We start from the raw sequence: 22,515 nt of genomic DNA on the forward strand, positions 1-22,515 counted from the left end.
AAATGGATTAAAGCTATTTTTTTTTTGTTTTTTTTTTAAATCATCAAAAAATAATGTTATTATTGTTTTAACAAAAACCTTTAAAAAAATTGATTCAATCCATTCAAAGTCGCAACTCTTTATGGCTCTGGATTTGTTGATGTACTACGCATGTGCATGTTGTACGTGTGAACGGATTGTATAATTAGGGCGTTGTAACGCCGTAATACGGCGTTATAACGCCGTAATACGGCGTTATAACGCCCTAATACGGCGTTATAACGCCCTAATTAACAAAAATGTTTTCTTTGGCGGAAACCAGCCACCGTAACATTGAGTAGTATAGGTTCTAGACTCTGTTTTGCACATATGGCATTTCATACATATTATACATGGGCTTGAAAAATCCAGACAAAAATTGAAACACTGACTGATGGACTAACATGAAAAAGACAATAACTACAGACTTGGGGTAAGTCTTGGATCGACAACCAATAACATATGCATAGTTGTAGATCATAGGTCATTCCAATTCAGAGTGATTGAACCGAAACAAAATAAAACAACACAACTTTGTATCTGAAAATAAGATGCTTTATTTTCATACATTAAAGCAACAACATTTAACATGCATGATAAGGCTAAACAAATTATAATAAAATTATACAGAAAAATGTTTCAAGTTAGCTACTATTAATGTAATGATTAAAACATTGATTACCATTGATATGGTAACAGCAAAAATTGAACATTTGTATATAATCCAATTGGACAACATTTTGTAAATTAAGTGGCAGAATTATACTCAGAAAACAACATTTTAGCTGGTTTTCACTATGCAAATTGAACATTACTCAGCTCTGATTGGTTGATATTTCTTTTCTTCATATCACAAAAAATAGATAGAAACATGAATACATGCATAAAGTAATGCTTTTGATTTGCCGAAAATAAATTCACCCAGTGGAAAACAGGCTTTACACTTGCCTGATTTTAGTAATACCCAAGTCAGATGAAATTAAACATAAAACTAAAGGTACAACACTAAACTAATGTAAGGGAGGATGTTGTGTGAACAGAACCTTATTGGAAACAAAAATGATCAAGGTAAACATTTTCATATGTCTTATGACTGATAATGTACTTGAGTTGCTTATTAAATGATTAATAATAGTTAATGGGATGGTACTCGTTGCTTCATATAATAATATTCAAACATAATTATTAAAATATTAATAAAAGCTGCTGTATAATTAATTATAGCACAATACTAATAATATTAACATAAAAGCATATATAAGTCATAATGATTATAATACAGTGTTACAATAAACTAAATTAAGCTCTATTTAATAAATTCTAACTAATATTTAATTTATTTTTTAAACTGAGATAAAATTAAATATTATTTACTAGGCCTATACAGTACCTAGACAGCCAGGTATTATATGAATATAAGAGGATTTATATGTTTATTGTACATGATTTCATACCCAACAGTGTCACACAAACTGTCAATGTATTTAAAGAATTGACATGCTTAACAAATGTCTAACCTATTCTTTCAAAGTAAGGTAAACATAGTCGCATGGTACACATTGACGTACCTACAAGAAATAAAGTGGTGCAGTGATTACAAAAAAAAAAGCGAAAAATCTGTGTAGACCACAGGGTTGTCAAAGACCACTGTGAAAAAGTGGTCATGTTGAAACCTTACAGTACTGGTGACTATGGCCCTGGTATTAATTTACTTGTATCCATATAATAAAGTAATGTAAAAATATTATATTAATATTTTAGCACCATTCATATTTCAGATACATTTAAAAATCTTTGACAATTTTCTTTTGGAACAGATTAGGATGACTGTTTGAGGCAGTACTCATAGCTATTCCACAACATGCGCTTATTTTTGTTTCTTTGTACCCTCAGTACAAAGAAACTAATATCTGTTATTTAATAAAATTCTTAAATAATTCTTAAAACATTTTATAGACACATATAAGAGAATAAAATTATTCAATAAATTTTTTCGTTATCAAAATAGATTGGTCAAGATGATCACACTTCTTATTTAAAAATACGTTCTGTTGCATTTTGTAATTTAAAGTACTGGAATGGCCTATACAATGTTAAAGTTACACCAGCTAGAAGGAAGAGTGGAGAGGGAAAGGGGACAGTTTGTTTAAAAAAACATCCTTTATAATGGATGTCATAATAAAAGCTGATCTTTTTTTATATATTTTAAAATAAAAAACTACCCTTTTGGAAGCATCCTTAAAATTGGTGAATACCTACCCTATGTATGAGCCCCATCCCTTATAAGCCAATCCTCACACACCCCTAACTTAAAATGCACATGACTATTAAGTCAGTAGAGTTTTTCTTTATTAAAAATGTCATCGTCTCAAAATATACATAATGTAAAATTAATGGCAATGTTCGTTTATATCAACCACGATAGCTTTTTTCCAGCCGAATAAGAAATATCCGAATCCAGCACCGAGGGCGACAGATATGCATAGCCAGCCGTTGTACGTCATGAAGATAAGCATAAGGAAGTAACTGATGGTTACTTGGACAATATGTAAAAACGTCTGCAGAAAATGAGCACCACTCAACCAACGAGTTCTAAAAGAAAACAGACATTATATATTAGTTTTACACGATAAAATAAAACATTACATTTTATTTCCACATTTGTGCAAATGACATTCCAATTACAACAATTGTTTTTATAGTATATTTGGGATATGTACCAACCATGTTTTTATGACGACATATCATCAGCTTAAAGTAAATACCGGAATACATATTGAGGGCACTTTACTTTTGTTAAGACAGTGGAACCGTAATTACGTAGCCATAACATCGACAAGGGTTTGAGGCTCACTCTCTCCATGGTTCTGGTGGTAGAACGAGTCTTCTCTGATAAGGACTACAAACCGTAGGTTCAGTGTACACATCTAGCTCATGTGCACTTTAAAGAACCTAGTACATCTTTCAAGACGAGTAAAGGGTTACCCCGGTGTACTAGTACATCACAGCCACTGATCATAACTGGGCCCTCTGGTAGAGCAGTCTTTGATTGAAGAGGTCGCCCAGTATAAATAAAATATTTCAATAACATGATTAGGTGGTACAGCAGGGTACATTCTCCTATCATAGTTGTCCTGTCTATTTGTAATTTCTACCATGGTTGTGGTACATAATACTTTAACCATGATTGTGGTAAACCATGGTTGTGGTATTATTTCAGCCATAGTTGTGGTACACTATGGTTGTGGTACAATATTCCAACCATGGTGTGGTACACTACTAGTTGTGGTGCATTTCAATACTTACTCTCCCGAACCATGTGTTTCTGTCAAAACAGTTTCACTTCCTTTCGCAATTTGCATAGTCTTATAGCGTACGTTGACAACAGAACGACGCAGCAACGTCTCTCGCATCACTTTAAGTCCCTCATACAAGATGGCAAGAAAAAACACTGCAATGCATGATCCTACAAGGCCTATAAAAGAAATAAAGAAAAAGTTCTTAAATTAAAAATGATATTTCACTTGAATGAATGTATAAATGAACATTTTAGAAAAAATACAAACCAAATTTCAGTGAAATTGATAGGTGGGTCAGTCATTGACGTGGAATCCAGAGAGGAAGAGGCCAGCCTAGAAATATCTGGCAAAGGGACCAACAGGCAGACACCAAAAAGGCTGGCTTTGCATGGAGAGTCTTGGATAGAATAGCCAGATAGAAGACCTTACAGAACTAAAAAAATGATTTTATGCTAGTTCCTTACCTCCAACTGAGCTGACTTCCCATTCTTCAAATAAAATTGTTACATGGGTACTAAGGTAGAACGTCATCTAAAAAGAATAAAATTTTATTAATTAACCATCATTAAAAAAAAATATTTAGTACTGCCAAGAAGACACAATCAATAAGTTCTTGTGTATAGTTTATTGGTTGTAAACAAATCTCATTATTTGCAGTTCTCCAAATAGATAAACACCGCCCTCAATCTAGAAAATGATCAACATAATTCATAGATTGTGTGGCAGAACTCTATTGACTTTTTCAAACAGTTGCTGAAAACTCATTGCCAATTTCTACCTAGTTTGAGCCTTGTGGTCATAGCGCTTTACAGACAATTCATTTTGGTTAGGCGCTATACAAAAGACAATTATTATTAATTGGCTCCTGTGTACATTCATTCAGTTTCAAGACAATTCATGTACAGTACAGTATTTATCATATCTTTTTTTTTATATCCATGAAAAAACCAATAAACAATCGTGGCGAATCTCATAACATTAAATAAAATATAAAAATTGGATGTGTCAAATGTTATTGTACATTCTGTGTGTAAAGGAAATTAGGAATTAGCTAGTTACAGTATTGGCTGAAATCCAGACAACAAACACCATTTCACATTACATCATAGAGATATTTAGTTCACTAAAATAACGCTATGATATTATCTTGCTTAAAAAGGTGTATACTGTATGTACAATTACAAACAGTGAGAGTTACCAGAAGACACAGTCAATGTTTACATTGTTGCTTCATATTGTAATTTAAGTACAGTATTTGACCTTTGTACATAAGTAGGTCAATTGGCGACATTTACATACCACTTAAAACATGAAAAGTATATTATTACCAAGAAAGAAACTATAAGTTAACTATTATAGCTTGGTTTACAAACTATGATGAAACGCATGACTGTAAGCACAGTGCAAGTAAATTGACCAATCACAACATCATGGATCATCCAAACTGTCGCTGGTGATTGATCAACTCACTTGCGTTACCAGACAAAAAGGGTATACACCAATAGCAACGTACTACATTATTTGCAATTCATTACATATTATTAATTATTTCTTAGTTTATTATAAATATACATCCCTTAAATCTTAAGATTAATGTATGTTGTGGTGTAAACATTCAGGTAGATTTGGGATTAATTTCTTTAATCTTTTAATCGTAATGTTCAAACATTTTGATCACACAGCGAATGCATGCTCAAAATTACATAACAGTGTTGAGGTTATCAGATGTCTGAGTCATTAATATGTTAGAAATATAGTTTAAGTAAATAGATGTCGACAGAAACATACTGTATGAAGCAATAGAGATGCATTTAGGTAGACTGACTGGTATTGTTTGGGCAAGGTACTTAGTGTTTACCCAAGTTGGAATACGTGACCAGTAGGCCTATGTGAAGGTCACTTTGAGCTATCGTGGTCCCACTAACAATGACGTTAGAGCCTGTTTTCCTGTCGACATTAGTCGACGCTATCATCGGCGCGATCTTCTACAAAAACAGTGAAATGTTAAAAAAGGTACTCGCTATCGTTATCATTTCAACTTGATCGTTTTCAAACGATTGTCGTTGAACTGTTAACGAACAAAGACGTTAGCGTCGAATAACGTCGACAGGAAAAAAGGCTTTATAACATACCTGAGTGTATATCCTTACTTTTTGATTCGTGTATTATTAGGTATCACATGTTGATCGTTATTTTGATACGTGCTCACGATTAGGTGGTACATTGCATGTTGAAGTATTTGTACAAATATTGTGCAACAAAAGAATGGTAATTGTCTGTAACGTCTCTATTCAACAGCCAAATCTCGAGCACATTTTTTTTTTTTTTTTTTAATTATTTTCGTTAAAATTTTACATAAAAATACAAAAATCTGTTAAAAGGGTTAACATTTGGTAAAATACAGATAAAATACATGGTAAAAAATCAAAAAATTGGTGTGTGTAAGGGTACACTGTAGCATATAATAATCTATTTAGTCTTTGACATACAGTCATATACAGTGTGTATAAAACAAATAGTGAATGTTTTGTATTTGTGGAATTGATAGAATACTTTCATTTATTAAAAGATGTATTTGGTCTATTCAATGATGCAATTTGCCAGTTCATCTATCAACTATGAAAATATTTTATCCATTTCACTCAGGTACATAACTATTTGTATGCTTAACCTCACTATATGGTCTCTGACCCTGCTTCTGCTGCAAGCAAATAACGGCTTTATTAATACTGGAGTAAAATAAATTACCTCTACATTATTTCAGCAAACATTTCTAAACTATAAATATGTTGGAATACTAATGTGATCCAGTTTTTAGCTGCAAGGCAAAACCAAAGTTTGATATACTTTGGTTTTTTATTTTTGTACCTGCATCATCATCGTATGACTATCACCATGATCTCCGTGGTCCATAGTATGGTCCATAGTGTGGTCCATATGTCCAGTATGGTCCATAGTATGGTCCATATGTCCAGAGTGGTCCATATGTCCAGTATGGTCCATTGTGTGGTTCATTGGCATTGCTGTTGTATTCATATCCATATTCATTTTCTGAAACAAGATCATGTTTAATATACATAATACATATCTACTCTAATTTGAATAATAAAATACAATTTTTAAGATGAAAAAATTGTTTTTAAACTGAAATCCAACATAAAATAAGCATGTAATATAAGCAGGAGCACCTCAGCTGATTCCTTCCATAAATGTTCCAATGATTTTAATTTTACTCATAAAAAAAAATATACAGTAGTCAAAAGTATGTTCCAAATAGTTTCTGCAATGATGACCTGCACTGAGCTAAGTCAAGCAGAAAGTCAACAGCATTCAACCACAATTCCATCGTAACATAGTAATCTGATTGGTCCAATTAGTTTATGTTTCCTATTAATATGGTAGTATCTCTTTTACGCCGATGGTAGAATTCAAGTATTAAGAGAAAACATTAAGATTACTGGGGTAGTCAGTGGAGGATCCAGGATTTTTAAATATAGGGAGGGGGGAGGGGCAGGGCCTAAAAATAGTGAAAAAAATGGCTGAGCTTAATTGTATGTCCAATCTTTTGCATTATAATTTGGATCAACCACTGATAATATTTGCCGGTAAAATTTGTTTTTACATGACCTGGCAGGAAAAAAAACTGCTAGTTCCTGGCCAAGTTTTTGTGTTTAAATAAAGTAATTATTATAATATAAGTGACCTAACAGGAGAAAAGATATGGAAGGTTGGATACTGTAACTGAGCTAACGTAGTGCCAACAGGGTGTGGTCAATTTAACTAGGTCGCCCATATATTCTTACATACAACAGTCCTAGAAGTGGAATTCAAATCAACTTTCCCAAAAATAGGATTCAATTGTTAAATAAATATGGTTTTCATATCAAATCGTTGAAGATATATTATTATACCAGCAGGAGGTCTATGTTGAACAAAATCATAAAATACAATTCCAGTTGTTCATTTAATGACAAGTGTGCTATGCCAGTGGAGAAACAAAGCAGCCATGTCCTTTTGTCTATTACAAACTTTTCAACTAAATAATTATAAATCAAAGTTTTGTACATTTTTAAATCATCATAAACCAGGTCCTAACAACTATACATGAAGAAGAAGGAATTGGATTACACTCGAATAATAAATTTAAAGGATGCCCGAATTTAGCTAAATTAGGTGATGGGATTATACCATATGTGAGCATGGAATTATACTTGGTCAATAAAAAAACATATTTTTTACCATCAATTTTAGGAAAACATATGACCAATGAAGAGAAATTTACCAGCTTCCAATACCACCTCGCACCTCCAAATAATTAGCAATGATGAATAACAACAGGTCTGTTAACCAAAAGGAATCAGTTAACATTTTCAGATAGTGAGTTTCAATAATAATAATACGTAAATAAATTTACCTGGTCGGTAAACAATTGGTATCTTTGGTTACTAAACCATTAACTTGAGAATGTCTACTTGTCACGTAGAACAATTTTCATAAAAATATGTGATATTAATATAATTTATAAAACGGAAAGATCTAATGACATTTACAGATGTTTCAAATTTTCTGATGAATATTTTGTCATCAGTATAGTTTGTAGGTGGTGTTCATTTTCTCTCCATATGGACTTAAATATAAAAATAATATGTCATTAGTTACAATGATGTCATGCTTTCCTGTTCACCTGGCATTCTCTTTAAAAGGTGTCCATATGGAATAACAACAATTAGACCCACAGAGAATAAACATGATCTTTTAAAAGCGTTCATGTATGGCATAATTATCGCTGCGTAGGTTCCATTTATAAATGCTAATTAAACTTGTAATCAAAACAATTGCTGTGTATTACTATCTAGTAGTAGTACAGAATAACTCTTCTAGACAAATCTCTCTCAAATTATAATTATAAAATCCATCAACATTTCATGTTCTTTAATTTTATATAACAAAATTCTATTGATGATAATTAAACAGTTCAACATTTGATAACAAAAATGTAATGGTGTAATACCCTATACAGTACTAAAGTGCTACTTATAATGCACTACATTATAGTTCATCATTCTAATTTACTGTCAAAACTTACTACTGTATGAAAATAATCAAAATATCAAATATAGTTATCTAATGTGATTTTTACAATTTTCTGTTCTTTGAATACATAAAACAAAATTCTATTATAATAACTCAAAATTATTTAGTATTTTTATTTAAATTGATGATGCAATATAGTCAGTTCTAATGGATTTCAGAAATCTAAATCCGCTAATCAAAAATCTTACAAAAAATAATCCAACTTATAATCAGTTTATAGTGTTTGATCTTTATGGTTTCCTGTTCTTTGATTTAGTAAAACCACAGATTAAATTTAAGATCAGTAGAAAGTGCTGGACTACAATGATATTTAATTTAAACGAAACAAATTTAATTTTTAATAAATCATGTTATTAAACCCTTATAATAGCATTTGAAATATTGTTAAGAACTAACAATACAATATTATTTATTCAGAGTTTTTCTGAAATCTATCAATCGGAATTACAAAACTGTATACATGTAATTTATTTTTACTAACTATTTCTGGAAATAAAATTGCAGATACAATAGAACACACTATTAAGGGGACACCTCCATTAAAAGGACACTTTCTTGCGTTGTAAAATGAATGACAGTAAATATATTTAATTTTAATTTAGATTAGATTTAACACATATCAAAATAATCTTAGCTTATGTATATACTGATTAACACAGAAAATCCCTATTCAGGGGACATCACTATTAAGTAAACACTTTTTTTCAGTTCAGGTGTTCCTTAGAAATGATATTCAAAATAATATTTTTCCTCTTTACTTTATACCAGAAAGATTATTTGTTAAACAGATGTTTTGATAGTAAACTGTTTTATAATTAATGCCAATATTAACAAAGCTGAATCTTTAGGGAGCATTGTATAAATTAGCACATTCAAATATAAGCTGGTACTACCAGTTACTGTAAATATAGATAAATAGAAACATTGTTGTTATGATTTTCTAATAAACTTGGCAATATAAATTACACACAGTAGGGCCTACATGTTTTGAAAACATAATGGATACATTTTATGGTTTTATTGTAATATAATAATACAGAATAATAATGAAGATTATCTTATTCTATGATCATGTGATTACAGTCCATTGTTGCATAAGAAAACCTTGTGAAGTGTGTAATTGTGTAAAATGATTTCATTGATAACAAATATTCTATTGGCGTCCAACAGTACAGTGGAAAATCTGTTTTGTTATTATGGGATCAAAGTGGGTATATAAAATAGAGATGACATACATTCTATGTTGCCGTAGGTCTATTTGTACACCACACAATGCACAGTTAATGTCAAAAAGAGGATTTACTACTGTATATTATAAAGAATGTTGTTTTTTAATTGAAATGTTTATAAAAATTTAAAAACTTATTTTAATGACATCATTTGCGGATTGGGTAAAAAATTATACGCCGTGGCTAAAGATACGGTACCGTATTCTAACTTCTGTTTACTAAAGGTACGGTAAAATTGCATTACGTCATAACCAGCCAATGGGGTGCTGGTACGTGTGTGACGTCATCGTATAAGGACTTTGTGGATTTTTTTCATATCGCGAAAACAGTGTGATCAACCGCATTTTCTTGATGCTTTATTTATCGCTATTATCGCCGTCGTGTGTGACAAAAACTAAATGTAGCCTACGTCTGTTATTATTATTGAAAAGCCAAAACATGTTGATTTTAATTCTAGAATACAGAAAACCGTTTCAAAAGAGGCCTAGGCCTACTTATTACGTACTATAACCTCATTATATGAGTTTAATTGTTTGTGTAGAGAGGGAAAGCGATGCCAGGCGGTGTACATCGTGTTCGGCCGCAAACGGTTTCGGCCGCAATGTTTTGAATGCCCATATAAGGCGTTAAGATTGTTAAGATTGTATATAATAAAATAATTTTCATTTTTCTCTATCTGTGATGAATCTAACTGTATCTGAAAAGAAATCGTAATATTATATACAATAATACAAATGTAGAGAAAAATCGGTAAAGCAATGCACCCCTATTTTTTTAATGGAATAAGCCACGGAGATCGCTAATCTAAACAATGCATTTAATATAAACAATGCAAGCAAGCCTGGCGTTCCATACTAAATACATGCGGCCGAACACGACGGTGTACATCGTGTTCGGCCGCAAACGGTTTCGGCCGCAATGTTTTGAATGCCCATATAAGGCGCTATGTATGGAGCGCCAACCATGCATCAACTTCAGTTTGTTCTGCTGGTCTTTTCATTGGGTTATTCCATTCAAAAAATGTGGGTGCATTCTATTCTAACGTGATCGATCGAAATTGACCGACATAAAATGTACGGCGTATTATATTACTTTCTGTGATATAAGTATTATTTAGAATGCTGTGGTGTGGATATATATACGTTTATTATTATTATAATAATAATTTTAAACGGGCAATAAACTTGTACTTGTGTCTTGTACATTTACTCTTGCAGGCCTAATGTGTTCTAATAAAAACAGAAATGACCATTAAATCAGTTAATAATACATTAAGTATTTTAAAACTCTGGTTATATAGGCCTAATTGTATGTCTAATAATATTGTATATTATCAACAATACTTAAATAAGCCTATGCCTTCGTAAGAAAATAGGAGGAACAAAATAACATTACAGTATTTCGAAATTCCTTTTTTATAGCGATTTTTGGAAAAATTAATATTTAGTAAGGCTTGAATTATTTCAGGATTATACAGTTCCACATTAAAACCTACCAACATTGGATTGCGAAAACTCTGAAAAGGCTACTACTGCTATTGTTTTAAAACAATGAGGGAGTGTCTTGAATTCCATCTTAGACAATGAAGGTGGTGTAGCATGGTTGTTTTTTATTAACATAACAATGAAATGTGTTACGTTTCGTGTCTTCAATTTGTTGAAGTGTTATTAACAGCAAAGTTAAATATAAAAATAATGGTGAATTATTTTATGTTTTTAATAATTGGAGGGAAGCTAGCTTGCTTGTTGTATGTGATTAATGGAGATGTTGATATTAATGTTACATTTTATTATGTTATTTATCCAATATTTACTATTTTTATAAATTGTCACGATTGTTGTAATTCAGTTTGTTAACTGCAAGAACAATTTAAATAAATAAACCTTGCTTATTATTGTTGTTGCGTCCGTTTTCACTTACGTTTCTTTTCTTACGTTATGTTAATATAATATGTTCTTTATTGGTTTTATATTTATTTTACTCTGTACAGTATTTGTAAAAATAAATGTTAATAAATTGAGGTATACATTACAAATTATAACTTATAGAAGTGCATATCCTTAAATTAATCTAATGACAGTACTGTATATAACTTGCATTCCTTTCAGTCTTAAATATAATCGTTGGGGCACATTTTCCGACCGGTACAAAAATGAAAACATTTCATTTTCTTATGTCATTATTTATAATTCAATCTTTATATAAGAAAAAAGAAAGCATGATTTTATGTTCAATATCACAAAATACACATTAAATCTCATTTGATTTATAAATAACATTTTGTTGTACTTAGTTAATAATAAAACGTCAGATATTTAAGGTAAGGTAAGTGATCTAAGTATAACATCGAAACTTTGCTGTATAATGTCTAATTTCATAACGTGATTCACTAGTTATTACAAAAGTTAGTAAAAAGACTTAAAAAAAAAACAGTTGTTTGTTTGATTTCATCGTAGTGTTACATGAAAAAGGAAATTTTGTAAATATATAATTTTGTGTGTTTTCGCTTCCATCGTTATTCATTTTGGTTTGATTTATTACAGTTAGGCCTCTAAAGTTAAAGTTTAAAAGTATAGTCACCTACAAAAAGCGCATGATGACACAAGCGCAGTCGGTTACTTGCAAGAAATTTGGCTAAACAATGACCATTATTTATTAATAACGCTTTTAAGTTAGGCGTTTACCGTCACACAATACACACACACAAAATTCGGTACATTTTAAGGATTCTTTTTTTGTAATCGGTAAAACAATAACCGGAGCATGGAGGTCAATGACCGGAGTGCGCGCATCTTTATAAGAGAACCTCATTTTAGGGAATATTACTTATTTCTGAATTGCCATCTGAATTGTTAACTACACTTTTACTGATTATCTACGAACCATGAACGATTGTATTTGAATGTCGCGAACCCGTAACGGAACAGCAAGAAGGACCGTTTTGCGAAGAGTGTCAGAGATGGCAACATCGTCGGTGTGACTCAGGAGTGAAAAGAGGAGCAGCGTACAGGTTAGCCGTCGAAGAGGGTTTTATTGATTGGACATGTAGAGACTGTGCTCCAGAAAACAACGTCCAACCGGTGCCGCAACTAGAGATTTTTGCAGCCGACCTTGGAGACTTTTTGGAACCAATCGTTCATAGAAGAAGAGGTACTGAATCTTTACCCTGAACCGCAACCAATACAAGAGATGCCTGCTGTTGATGATGACATCGTTACTTATCGGCGATTAGCAGGAACAACAAAACGTGGGAATGTAAGTTCTTAAAATATTTATAATCTATTCTTTGTAAATTTTTTTTTTATTATCGCATTTTCTTGTGAAAACCAACTTAACCTTCTGTTGTTTCAGGACTCGCTTGTAGACAGTCATGGGTACCAATATACAGAGAAGATTGATAAAAGACGGGCAAATACAACATGGAGATGTTTTCTCAGAAACAAGAATGTGACGTGCAAAGCAACAGTGTTGGAGAAGAATGGAGTTGAAACATTGTGGGACGAGTACCGCGAGGGCCAACGTAGTGTACGTTCTCAAATGCTTGCCGCGAGTAAACTTATCACTCGTGATGCTCGCGTTGAATAGTGCTAATGTTATGTATGTTAGTTAAATTAGTTAACAAATTAGTAAAAATCGTATGTTAGTAATAAACATTAAATATAATTTTTAAATATTTGCAAAATACGTTAGTTAAGAACTTTTGTAAAATAACATGTTATTGCTAGAAATAAAGTCAATTTTAATGTATGTAAAGAAGTAAGATATTAGTAAAAATCGTATGTTAGTAATAAACATTAAAAAAGATATTGTTTCATTGTTACATTTTAAACTATTTGCAAACTATATTACTTATTAGTTAAGTAGTTTTGTAATATAACATGTTATTACTAGTAATAAAGTCAATTTTAATGCATGCTAGTGGTTAGGCCTATATATGAAAAAAACAATTATAAATATAAATGTTATATTATATGTTTATTTATAAAATATGGTAGTTAAGTTAATTCGTTTGTAAATTCTCAAACTTATAACATGTCTAAATAAAAATACAGGAATTGATAATAAATGTGTTAAGATTGTATATAATAAAATAATTTTCATTTTTCTCTATCTGTGATGAATCTAACTGTATCTGAAAAGAAATCGTAATATTCTATACAATAATACAAATGTAGAGAAAAATCGGTAAAGCAATGCACCCCTATTTTTTTAATGGAATAAGCCACGGAGATCGCTAATCTAAACAATGCATTTAATATAAACAATGCAAGCAAGCCTGGCGTTCCATACTAAATACATGCAGCCGAACTCGTTGGCGGCCGAACAAGACGGTATTCTGCCAGGCTGGGGCCAGCTACATGTGTGCGCTGATTTCTGTGACTCGTCAGCCCTGGGACTACTGTCTAAATCATAGTATTTGAGGGCCCCTTTATTGTCCGCATTTGCTTGTTGTTTATGGTCACCATTGTACAAACAAAGTTTAATAAAAAATATAGGCCTAAATAGGCCATTTGGAATAAAAATAAAACCCTCGTCTGCAGCGCACACACATCCACACAGCCTGGCGCCGCCGATAGGAATTCTACATATAATACAACAGACACGATATGAAAAAAAATCCCAAGTCCTTATACAATGACGTCACACACGTACCAGCACCCCATTGGCTGAATATGACGTAATGCAATGTTACCGTACCTTTAGTAAACAGAAGTTAGAATACGGTACCGTATCTTTAGCCACGGCGGTATTAATTAATATTGCATTCAATTCAATGCTACAGTTACAGTATGTGCGATGTCCTTCTTGTGCGTCCGTCGCCTTGCAAATAACGCAATGTGTTTGTTCGTAAAACCATATCACATATTAACTCCATTGGCGAAAACGCGTAAGCTTGTTCATAGATAAAGTCATGTTTTTTGATAACATAACGATTAAAATCGAAATCTTTTTTTGGAATCTGTAAATTCAAGGTGTTATCACGATTTTGGTCGGATTTTGAGGACACTACCATTTTGTAGGGTCTTCACTTTCGAGGTCTTCGCTTTCGACACACCCTACCTACTATGACATGCATGCCTATATAACATGACACTTGATATCATTTTAAATCATACAAGCCTACCGCCGACCGGGCCATACCAGGCGTAGATTAGTAGTATGAACGCTATGTATTCAGGCCTAGGCTAGGCCTACTTAGGATGGGCTTACTTCTCAACCAACCTCCTGCTTAACTCTACCACTACTGTCACTCTAGTAGTACTAGTAGGTTAGGCAGGCCTGCCTGGTGTCGCGGCCTGGTCACTACTACGAGTAGGCCTAGCTAGCTAGGACGGCCTAGCTTCGCCTTATTGTATTTGTAGGCCTCATTATAGAGTACCTAGATATACATCGACACTAACTTTCATACAGTAAAACAACTCACTTCTTTTTATTGTATGGATCAAATTGAAAATAAAAAAAAAGTTAAATTTAAAATACTGTTAATGACGCTCTGAATATACCTCCAATACCATATTTTTATAGTAATTTCTGAGAATGATTCAAAATTAAAGATAAATATCGCATTTCCTTATTTTAGTAGTGCAAATATTGTTATAAGTTAGCATACCGTCGAAGAACCGAAGAAGGAAAACGAAGCGGTGGTGTTCCACCAGGCGGGCGGCCGGCTGCGATTTTTTTTTTCGTACATAAGTTGGGGACCCTCTCATGAAACGTCACAAAATAAACATGAATAATTCATGATTAAATTTTCTTGTTCCGTGTGCACCCAAGCGTATAGCAACAAGAAGTGGTTACACAAGTGCGGTACGATTCTAGGCCTATCTCCGCTGTTGTTGCGGCGTGCGATTTCATAGAAGAATAGCGGCGTTTTGTGTGGATTGTCGAAATAATCAGCCTTTAGTTTATGGTGTTTTTAATATAATTTATTACTAAAGAATTACGTGTTAAAATTATAATTTCTATTAACATTATTAGGCCTAATTATTAGTCTCTAAACCCATGTCTATTCTAGGCCTAGTAGTAGCTGTGTGGGTGTGTGTTACGTGTGTGTGTTAGGTATGACACAATCCGAGTAATAAGTCAGCAAAATTAAACAATAAACATTACACAAAAATACATTTTTTATTCTCGTGGGTCTAATCTTCCCATCTCATGTGTTCATATACGCGCATTTTTAAAGTTCCTGTAACTGCCCTAAAAATAATGCGAGTGATAGTCGTTATTCAAGTCCAACACCCAAGGTGCTCCTTTATTCCTGTTTCTTGAATGTGAACCAGATTACTAAAACAAAACATAACAATGACCTATAAATGCATGTCTAGCAATATATGTGGCTCCTTAAGCGTCAAACTGAAAAGTTTTGTATTTAAGTTAAAACAAACAATATAAAAGACGATCCCTTAAACTAATTAAAAATGCAAAACCGTGTCGTCATAGCAACCGCTAACAAAATCCTTGCGGTTAACTCCTCCTTCCTCTACAACGACGCGACACCTACATGCCATTGACATTGTATACGTAAATCAATTAAAATGATCACATGAACTATAAAGTTTTGCGAAGATTATTATAACTATAGTATCCAGGTGCTTAAAGGGGGGTTCCGGGTTTAAAATGAATAGTAAAAAATGTAAAATATATTTGTTTGTCTCTTGAACGGTAAAAGTTTCAATTTATATAAGCGCCCAGTGAAGCAGAACGAAGGCTGTGAAATCAGGCCAGATTACAAGTGCAGCTACGGCAAAATCACACTGTGGTTACAAATTCGTGAAATGGTCCATCTTCCGACGACTCGTTATCAAAAACCATATCAATTACTTTTGTAAAATTATACTTATCTGATGTAATTTTAGTCGGTCTTCCCATTTATAAAGTCAATTTTTTATGAAAATTCATCAAAACAGTGAAAAATTAGATATGTTTGCACTTTACGTTTGCCGATTTTCGCACCGACTTAGGAAAAAATCAAAATCAATGAAGCGTAACGTATACTGTACATTCCTGCTGAGGCTCGAGCGAGACGAAAATACACGTGCTCTCTCTGCTGCCCATGCCTGGCATCGTCACGTGATAAGCAGATACAACAATACCAAACTGGTCGGGTCGAGTATACCCCGTCTATATAATCACAACATGAACGATGTACAGTATTTGATTGAAGGTCGACTTGACCTACCGGTATAGATAATATAGCTCGAATTAGAGAGTTGGAATATTTGTGTAGTGCAGCCTATAGTAAAAGGCCTGGTAGTATCAATTCGCATAGGGTCTACTACACTAGCTAGCTCAATTTTTAACTGGGCCGGATCAGCTAGGTCTCCTTCCTACTACCTGGTCTACTTGCTTGATGCATGAGTATCCGCTTTTTTGGAGAGTAAACTAAGCCTATTTTATTTTAGGCCTACTTAGACGATCGGGACACCATACGTGTGGACGGCGATCGGACCTTGTTTTGCTTCAATATTTACAGCCGATTTTGTAGAACGTTTTAGGTTTAGATTGTTTAGGAGTTTGGTTGATAGGATGGGTTTTGTTATTTATGGGCCAATCGTCTAGTAGTAGGCTAGCTAGGCCCATGGGCCCCATTGTTTTAACGTAGCCATCGTGGCATGGAATCCCTAGTCAGAATGGCTCTCGCCCATATTATTATTAGGCTAGGCCTAGAGTAGTATTGTACGTGAAGCCGATAATACGATCTGTACTATAGATAATAGAGGTATAAAAATAGTATAATTTATGACTCCGTATCTGTACTAAATTTTGTATTTCATTAAATGTCAAATAAATATATGCTACTACTGTTATTATTACACTTTAGGCCTAGCTTAGAAAATCTACAAAAAATGTATTTCACAATGATTGGGTGGTCGTCGTTTGACAGAGGAGAGAGATGTAAATTAGTTGACAAACACAACGTACATGACGTCGCGAGTTTGGAATCCACTGGTGACGTGATTTTGTGAATATCTCATGAATATTAATGAGCTTCCCTAAGCTGCTGAAAAACAGACTTTCCATGAATTTACCCTAAAATGTATATGAAATTTAATTTTTTTAATTTCTCGTTATTACTTCTTCATTCTGACATGTCTATATTGTTATAATATTTTTTATTTAATAAATAAACGATATTTAAAACCAATTTTAAACCCAGAATCCCCCTTTAATGCAATGCAGTAACTTTAACAATGAATTATTAATACTAATACTTTAGTAAATGATTAAATTAAGGTACAACGGGTCAAAGCCATATCTCATCAATATATAGGCCTAGCTAGGCCTAGCTAGGTAACATAACCGAAATTAATGGCGTCTCAATAGAACTTGGCCTAATAACATTAAATCTGTATGAGTTATTGATCAATAAATGTAGCGGAATGCAGCTTACCGAAAATAGCAAAGTCACCCGCTATCTGCAGTACATAAACAATTCAAGTAAATATAAAAAATTAAACAATATACGTCAATATCCTATAATAAAAGTCACTAGCTGTGATCATACATCCTCTCCTCTCTAATGCAAGATACCTCTCTCCTCACATGGTCCTAAAATGACGTCATTTTCTTAATAATGCGCCCTCTCTAAATATAAACTAGTTTGGGACCAAACAGTTCCTTTGAGTACATGCATATTGTTTGATAATAAAATAGCAGAATTAAAAAATTACAGTACACAAATATTATGCACATTTTTTATTCTTGTGGGTCTAAGCTTTCTTTGGGCTATGTCCAATGAATTTACTACTTAGTCTAATGTCTTGCCTAGCTGTCGATTAGCCTCGACACATTTTGCATAGTGGTGTGTGTGAGAAGAAGAGTGCGCGAGCGCGAAGGCAATCACGTCACGTGAATTGACCTAGGATCCTAGGCCTACTGTAGAAAGAATCGTATCGCAGTTTAGTTGTGCTCACTTCTTGTTGCTATACGCTTGGGTGCACACGGAACAACAAATTTAACTGATGAATTATTCATGTTTATTTTGTGACGATATGTACGAAAAAAAAAATCGCGGCCGGGAGTTTTTTTCGTACATAAGTTGGGGACCCCCTCATGAAACGTCACAAAATAAACATGAATAATTCATCAGTTAAATTTTCTTGTTCCGTGTGCACCCAAGCGTATAGCAACAAGAAGTGATCGATACTTTTACAGTAGGCCTAGGATTCTAAGTCAATTCACGTGATTGCCTTCGCGCACTCTTCTTCACACACACACACACCACTATGCAAAATGTGTCGAGTCGATGCTAATCGACAGCTAGGCAAGACATTACACTAAGTAGTAATTCATTGGACATAGCCCAAAGAAAGCTTAGACCCACAAGAATAAAGAATGTGTATAATTTGTGTACTACTGTATTTTTTTAATTCTGCTATTTTATTATCAAACAATATGCATGTAATCAAAAGAACTGCGCGTATATGAACACATGAGATGGGAAGGTTAGACCCACGAGAACAAAAAATGTATTTTTGTGTAATGTTTATTGTTTAATTTTGCTGACTCTAACACACACGTCACACACACCAACACAGCTACTACTAGAATAGACATGGGTTTAGAGAATAGTAATTAGGCCTAATAGTATCAATAGAAACTATAATTTTAACACGTAATTCTTTAGTAATAAATTATATTAAACACACCATAAACTAAAGGCTGATTATTTCGACAATCCACACTAAACGCCGCTATTCTATTATGAAATCGCACGCGGCAACCACAGCGGAGATAGGCCTAGAATCGTACCGCACTTGTGTAAACTACTGTAATCACTTCTTGTTGCTATACGCTTGGGTGCACACGGAACAAGAAAATTTAACTGATTAATTATTCATGTTTATTTTGTGACGTTTCATGAGGGGGTCCCCAACTTATGTACGAAAAAAAAAATCGCGGCCGGCTATACTACTCTAGCCGGTTTCGATCCAAGTCGGCCCTAAACCGTCTCGGCCAAAGTCAAGTCGGCCCCAAGTCAAGTCGGCCTCAAGTCAACTCGGCCTCAAGTCAACTCGGCCTCAAGTCAACTCGGCCTCAAGTCAACTCGGCCAAAAAATAATCGGTCAAATCGGCCCCGTTAAAGTATGGAACGCAAAAAGTGCAAATGAAGGGGATTGATAAAATAATATTTCTTCTTTTTTAACTATGAATAATTCTGACTTTTAATGAATATTATTATTTAGACAATAATATATTTAGCAAAAAAAATAGGAATGATTTCACCAACTTTCCTTTAATTATTTACGTTTAATACAATTTCGTAGCTGAGCCTCCCTGCGCGTTTCCCAGCTTTTTCGATATCTACAACTGTTATGTGTTTTTGCTGACCGGGCGATTCCCCTTTTTTAAAAACGCAAATCATGCACAAAAACGATGTACGATCATTTTTTCTATGGCCAAATGGTGGAACGTAGGCCTCCGTCTTCGATTTCCTAAAATACGGTACCTGCACGTGTTTTTTTGTAACACGCGGGTACTTCTATTCATATCGGCAATGAGTTCATTTTTTTATAATTATGATATTATATTTTTTATTTCTTCATTTTTTTTAAAACGTGGATAGTAAGAATCGTAATAATATTAAGCACTTTTTGCGTTACATACTTTATTGTGGCCGAGTTGACCGATTAGTTTTTGGCCGAGTTGACGTGAGGCCGAGTTGACTTGAGGCCGAGTTGACTTGAGGCCGAGTTGACTTGGGGCCGACTTGACGTGGGGCCGACTTGACTTTGGCCGAGACGGTTTGGGGCCGACTTGACCTGCACCCCTCTAGGTCTGGACTACTAGCTAGGGTCTGGACTACTGATACTGAATAGGTTACATGGCCTAGCTTAAACTAATATTAAAAACTTAATTTTTACATTTATTTTGAATTATTTCAAGTTACAGTGATAATATTATTTAATTGTAATAATAAATGTTATGTATTTATTATACACATGTTATCTTCGCATTTATTATGTTTTATTTTGAGTTATTTAGTTTCCAATAAATTATTATAATACCGATTGTCTGGTAGAATTTTGTTGCGCAATTTGAAAATTTACAGTTCGTTTTCAAATTGCGCAAAGGTGTCATATTGCGCAAGAACTATCTTGCGCAATTTACAAATTGTGCAGCGCAATTTAAAATTGCGCAAAGATTTTCTTGCGCCATTTTAAATTGCGCAAGAATTGTTTGCGCAATTTCAAATTGCGCAAGGATTTTTTTGCGCAAATCGTTCAAATCGCGCATAACATAACCACGTTGTTCTTCACTAATAGCGAGCTTTCGTTTTAGTACGGAAGTAGTTCAGTACGGTAATTTGAACCGAAATGTGATCTACGCATGCTCAGAAATTTAAGACTCGCCGTAGCGCTAAATTTCAGAACGGTAGTGAGAAGAAATAGCGTCCTGTCTGAAACGAACATTCAGCTGTGTATTTTAATACAAAGGACACGATGGAAGCAGTATCGTCAAAGGCAAAGCAGTTTAATCAGTCGTTATTATAGCTTTATGTAATCAAACATAGACTAGGCTATAGCATATTAAATGAATGTTCATTAATGTAGTGCTCTAGATCAGTGATGCCAAATATAAAATAAAAGGCGAAAGGCGAAAATCGTTATGTCTAAAGATACGGTACCGTATCCATACTTTTAAAAACTAAAGGTACGGTAATTATAGAGGGCGCTATGTAATGTGGATGTTAATCAAATACTGGTTATTGCATTGGTTTTCTGCAAGCCAGCTGTGTAGCCTAGTGGGCATGTGACGAGGCTTTGGCTTAAGGGGTTGGGGGTTCGATACTCTTCTTGACGTCTTTTTTTAATTTTTTTTTTATAGTTTTTAATTTAAGAGAGATTATTTAGAGGGTTAGGTTTTTAATATTTAGGAAGGAGTTTAATATTTAGGAACGAGTTTAATATTTAGGAACGAGTTTAATATTTAGGAACGAGTTTAATATTTAGGAACGAGTTTAATATTTAGGAACGAGTTTTATATTTAGGAACGAGTTTTATATTTAGGAACGAGTTTTATATTTAGGTACGAGTTTTAGGAATGCAATTTTACCGTACTTTTAGCAAACGGAAGCGCCCTCTATAATTACCGTATCTTTAGTTTTTAAAAGCATGGATACGGTACCGTATCTTTAGCAACGGCGAAAATTATAAAACAAAAACCCCAAAGGCACTACAGTATGTTTGCAAAATGTTATACAGTTAGCACAAGCAACCAGAAAATAATATTGAAAAAAAAATTAAATTTGGAATAATAAATACTGTTCATTGAGATAGCATTAGAAACACTGTAAAAAACTGTTTACTATTATGATGGGCAATATTCAGTATACAAATACAGGTACTGTACGCAGAAAATATATCTACAAAAACTGTAACACTAACACATCACTTTCATATTTTCACTTCACTTTCACAAAATCAAAAATGATTATTAATATATTGAGTTGTTATAACAAGATAAAAAAGTACTTTTCTCGAGTGCTGTATAGTACTTACCTACTAGACTAGTCTTATACAAATCTACCGGAAAATAAACTGTGTTCAGTAATTGTGAAGAAGGTGGGTCTGGTGTCAAATGATGAAGATGCTGGTAGAGAGAGCTGGTGGTGGGTGCAGAACCGTGCAGTGAGTGGTGGTAGGTTTGGCCTAAGTTTAAGGACAAATCACACGGTAGTTTTCGTAGTATCTAATAGTAATACTATATAATTTAATAAAATCTTAACAATATTATTATCACTAATAATGAATTACCAGAAAAACTAGTAAATTAAACAACGAAACAAGTGAAAAACTTTCGTTTTTAAGGAAGTATAATCTTACCTTTATCAAAAACTGGTCTCCAACTGTGTTTTTATTTGTTGTTGAACT

At 33.3% G+C, this 22,515-nt stretch overlaps 1 protein-coding gene across 2 annotated transcripts; it reads right to left on the reverse strand.

Moving 5' to 3' along the window:
- Positions 1-563: 563 nt before the first annotated feature.
- Positions 564-22,506, reverse strand: LOC140047308 (high affinity copper uptake protein 1-like). 2 transcript variants are annotated; one of them, XM_072092246.1, is made up of 6 exons: positions 22,468-22,506; positions 22,144-22,293; positions 6,186-6,368; positions 3,782-3,848; positions 3,325-3,493; positions 564-2,610 (listed from the first exon to the last, which is right to left on the reverse strand). In XM_072092246.1, the coding sequence occupies exons 3-6, from the start codon at positions 6,363-6,365 to the stop codon at positions 2,409-2,411; spliced, it is 618 nt and encodes a 205-aa protein (XP_071948347.1). In that variant the 5' UTR covers positions 6,366-6,368; positions 22,144-22,293; positions 22,468-22,506; the 3' UTR covers positions 564-2,408. The 2 variants fall into 2 exon arrangements, with proteins under 2 accessions (XP_071948347.1, XP_071948348.1); XM_072092247.1 differs by lacking the exon at positions 22,468-22,506 and having other exon boundaries at positions 22,144-22,333.
- Between the last annotated feature and the right edge of the window lie 9 nt (positions 22,507-22,515).

Source organism: Antedon mediterranea, chromosome 4 (assembly GCF_964355755.1).
Source record: "Antedon mediterranea chromosome 4, ecAntMedi1.1, whole genome shotgun sequence".
In the NCBI taxonomy this organism is placed as follows: Eukaryota; Metazoa; Echinodermata; class Crinoidea; order Comatulida; family Antedonidae; genus Antedon; species Antedon mediterranea.

Bases quoted from the DNA above. Each gene is read 5' to 3' on its own strand.
- LOC140047308 (XM_072092246.1), bottom strand. From the start codon at position 6,365: ATGAATATGGATATGAATACAACAGCAATGCCAATGAACCACACAATG. The intron at 3,849-6,185 runs GTACAAAAATAA...TATTCTTTTTAG, and splicing joins GTCATACGATGATGATGCAG to ATGACGTTCTACCTTAGTAC. The intron at 3,494-3,781 runs GTAAGGAACTAG...TTTCTTTTATAG, and splicing joins GGAAGTCAGCTCAGTTGGAG to GCCTTGTAGGATCATGCATT.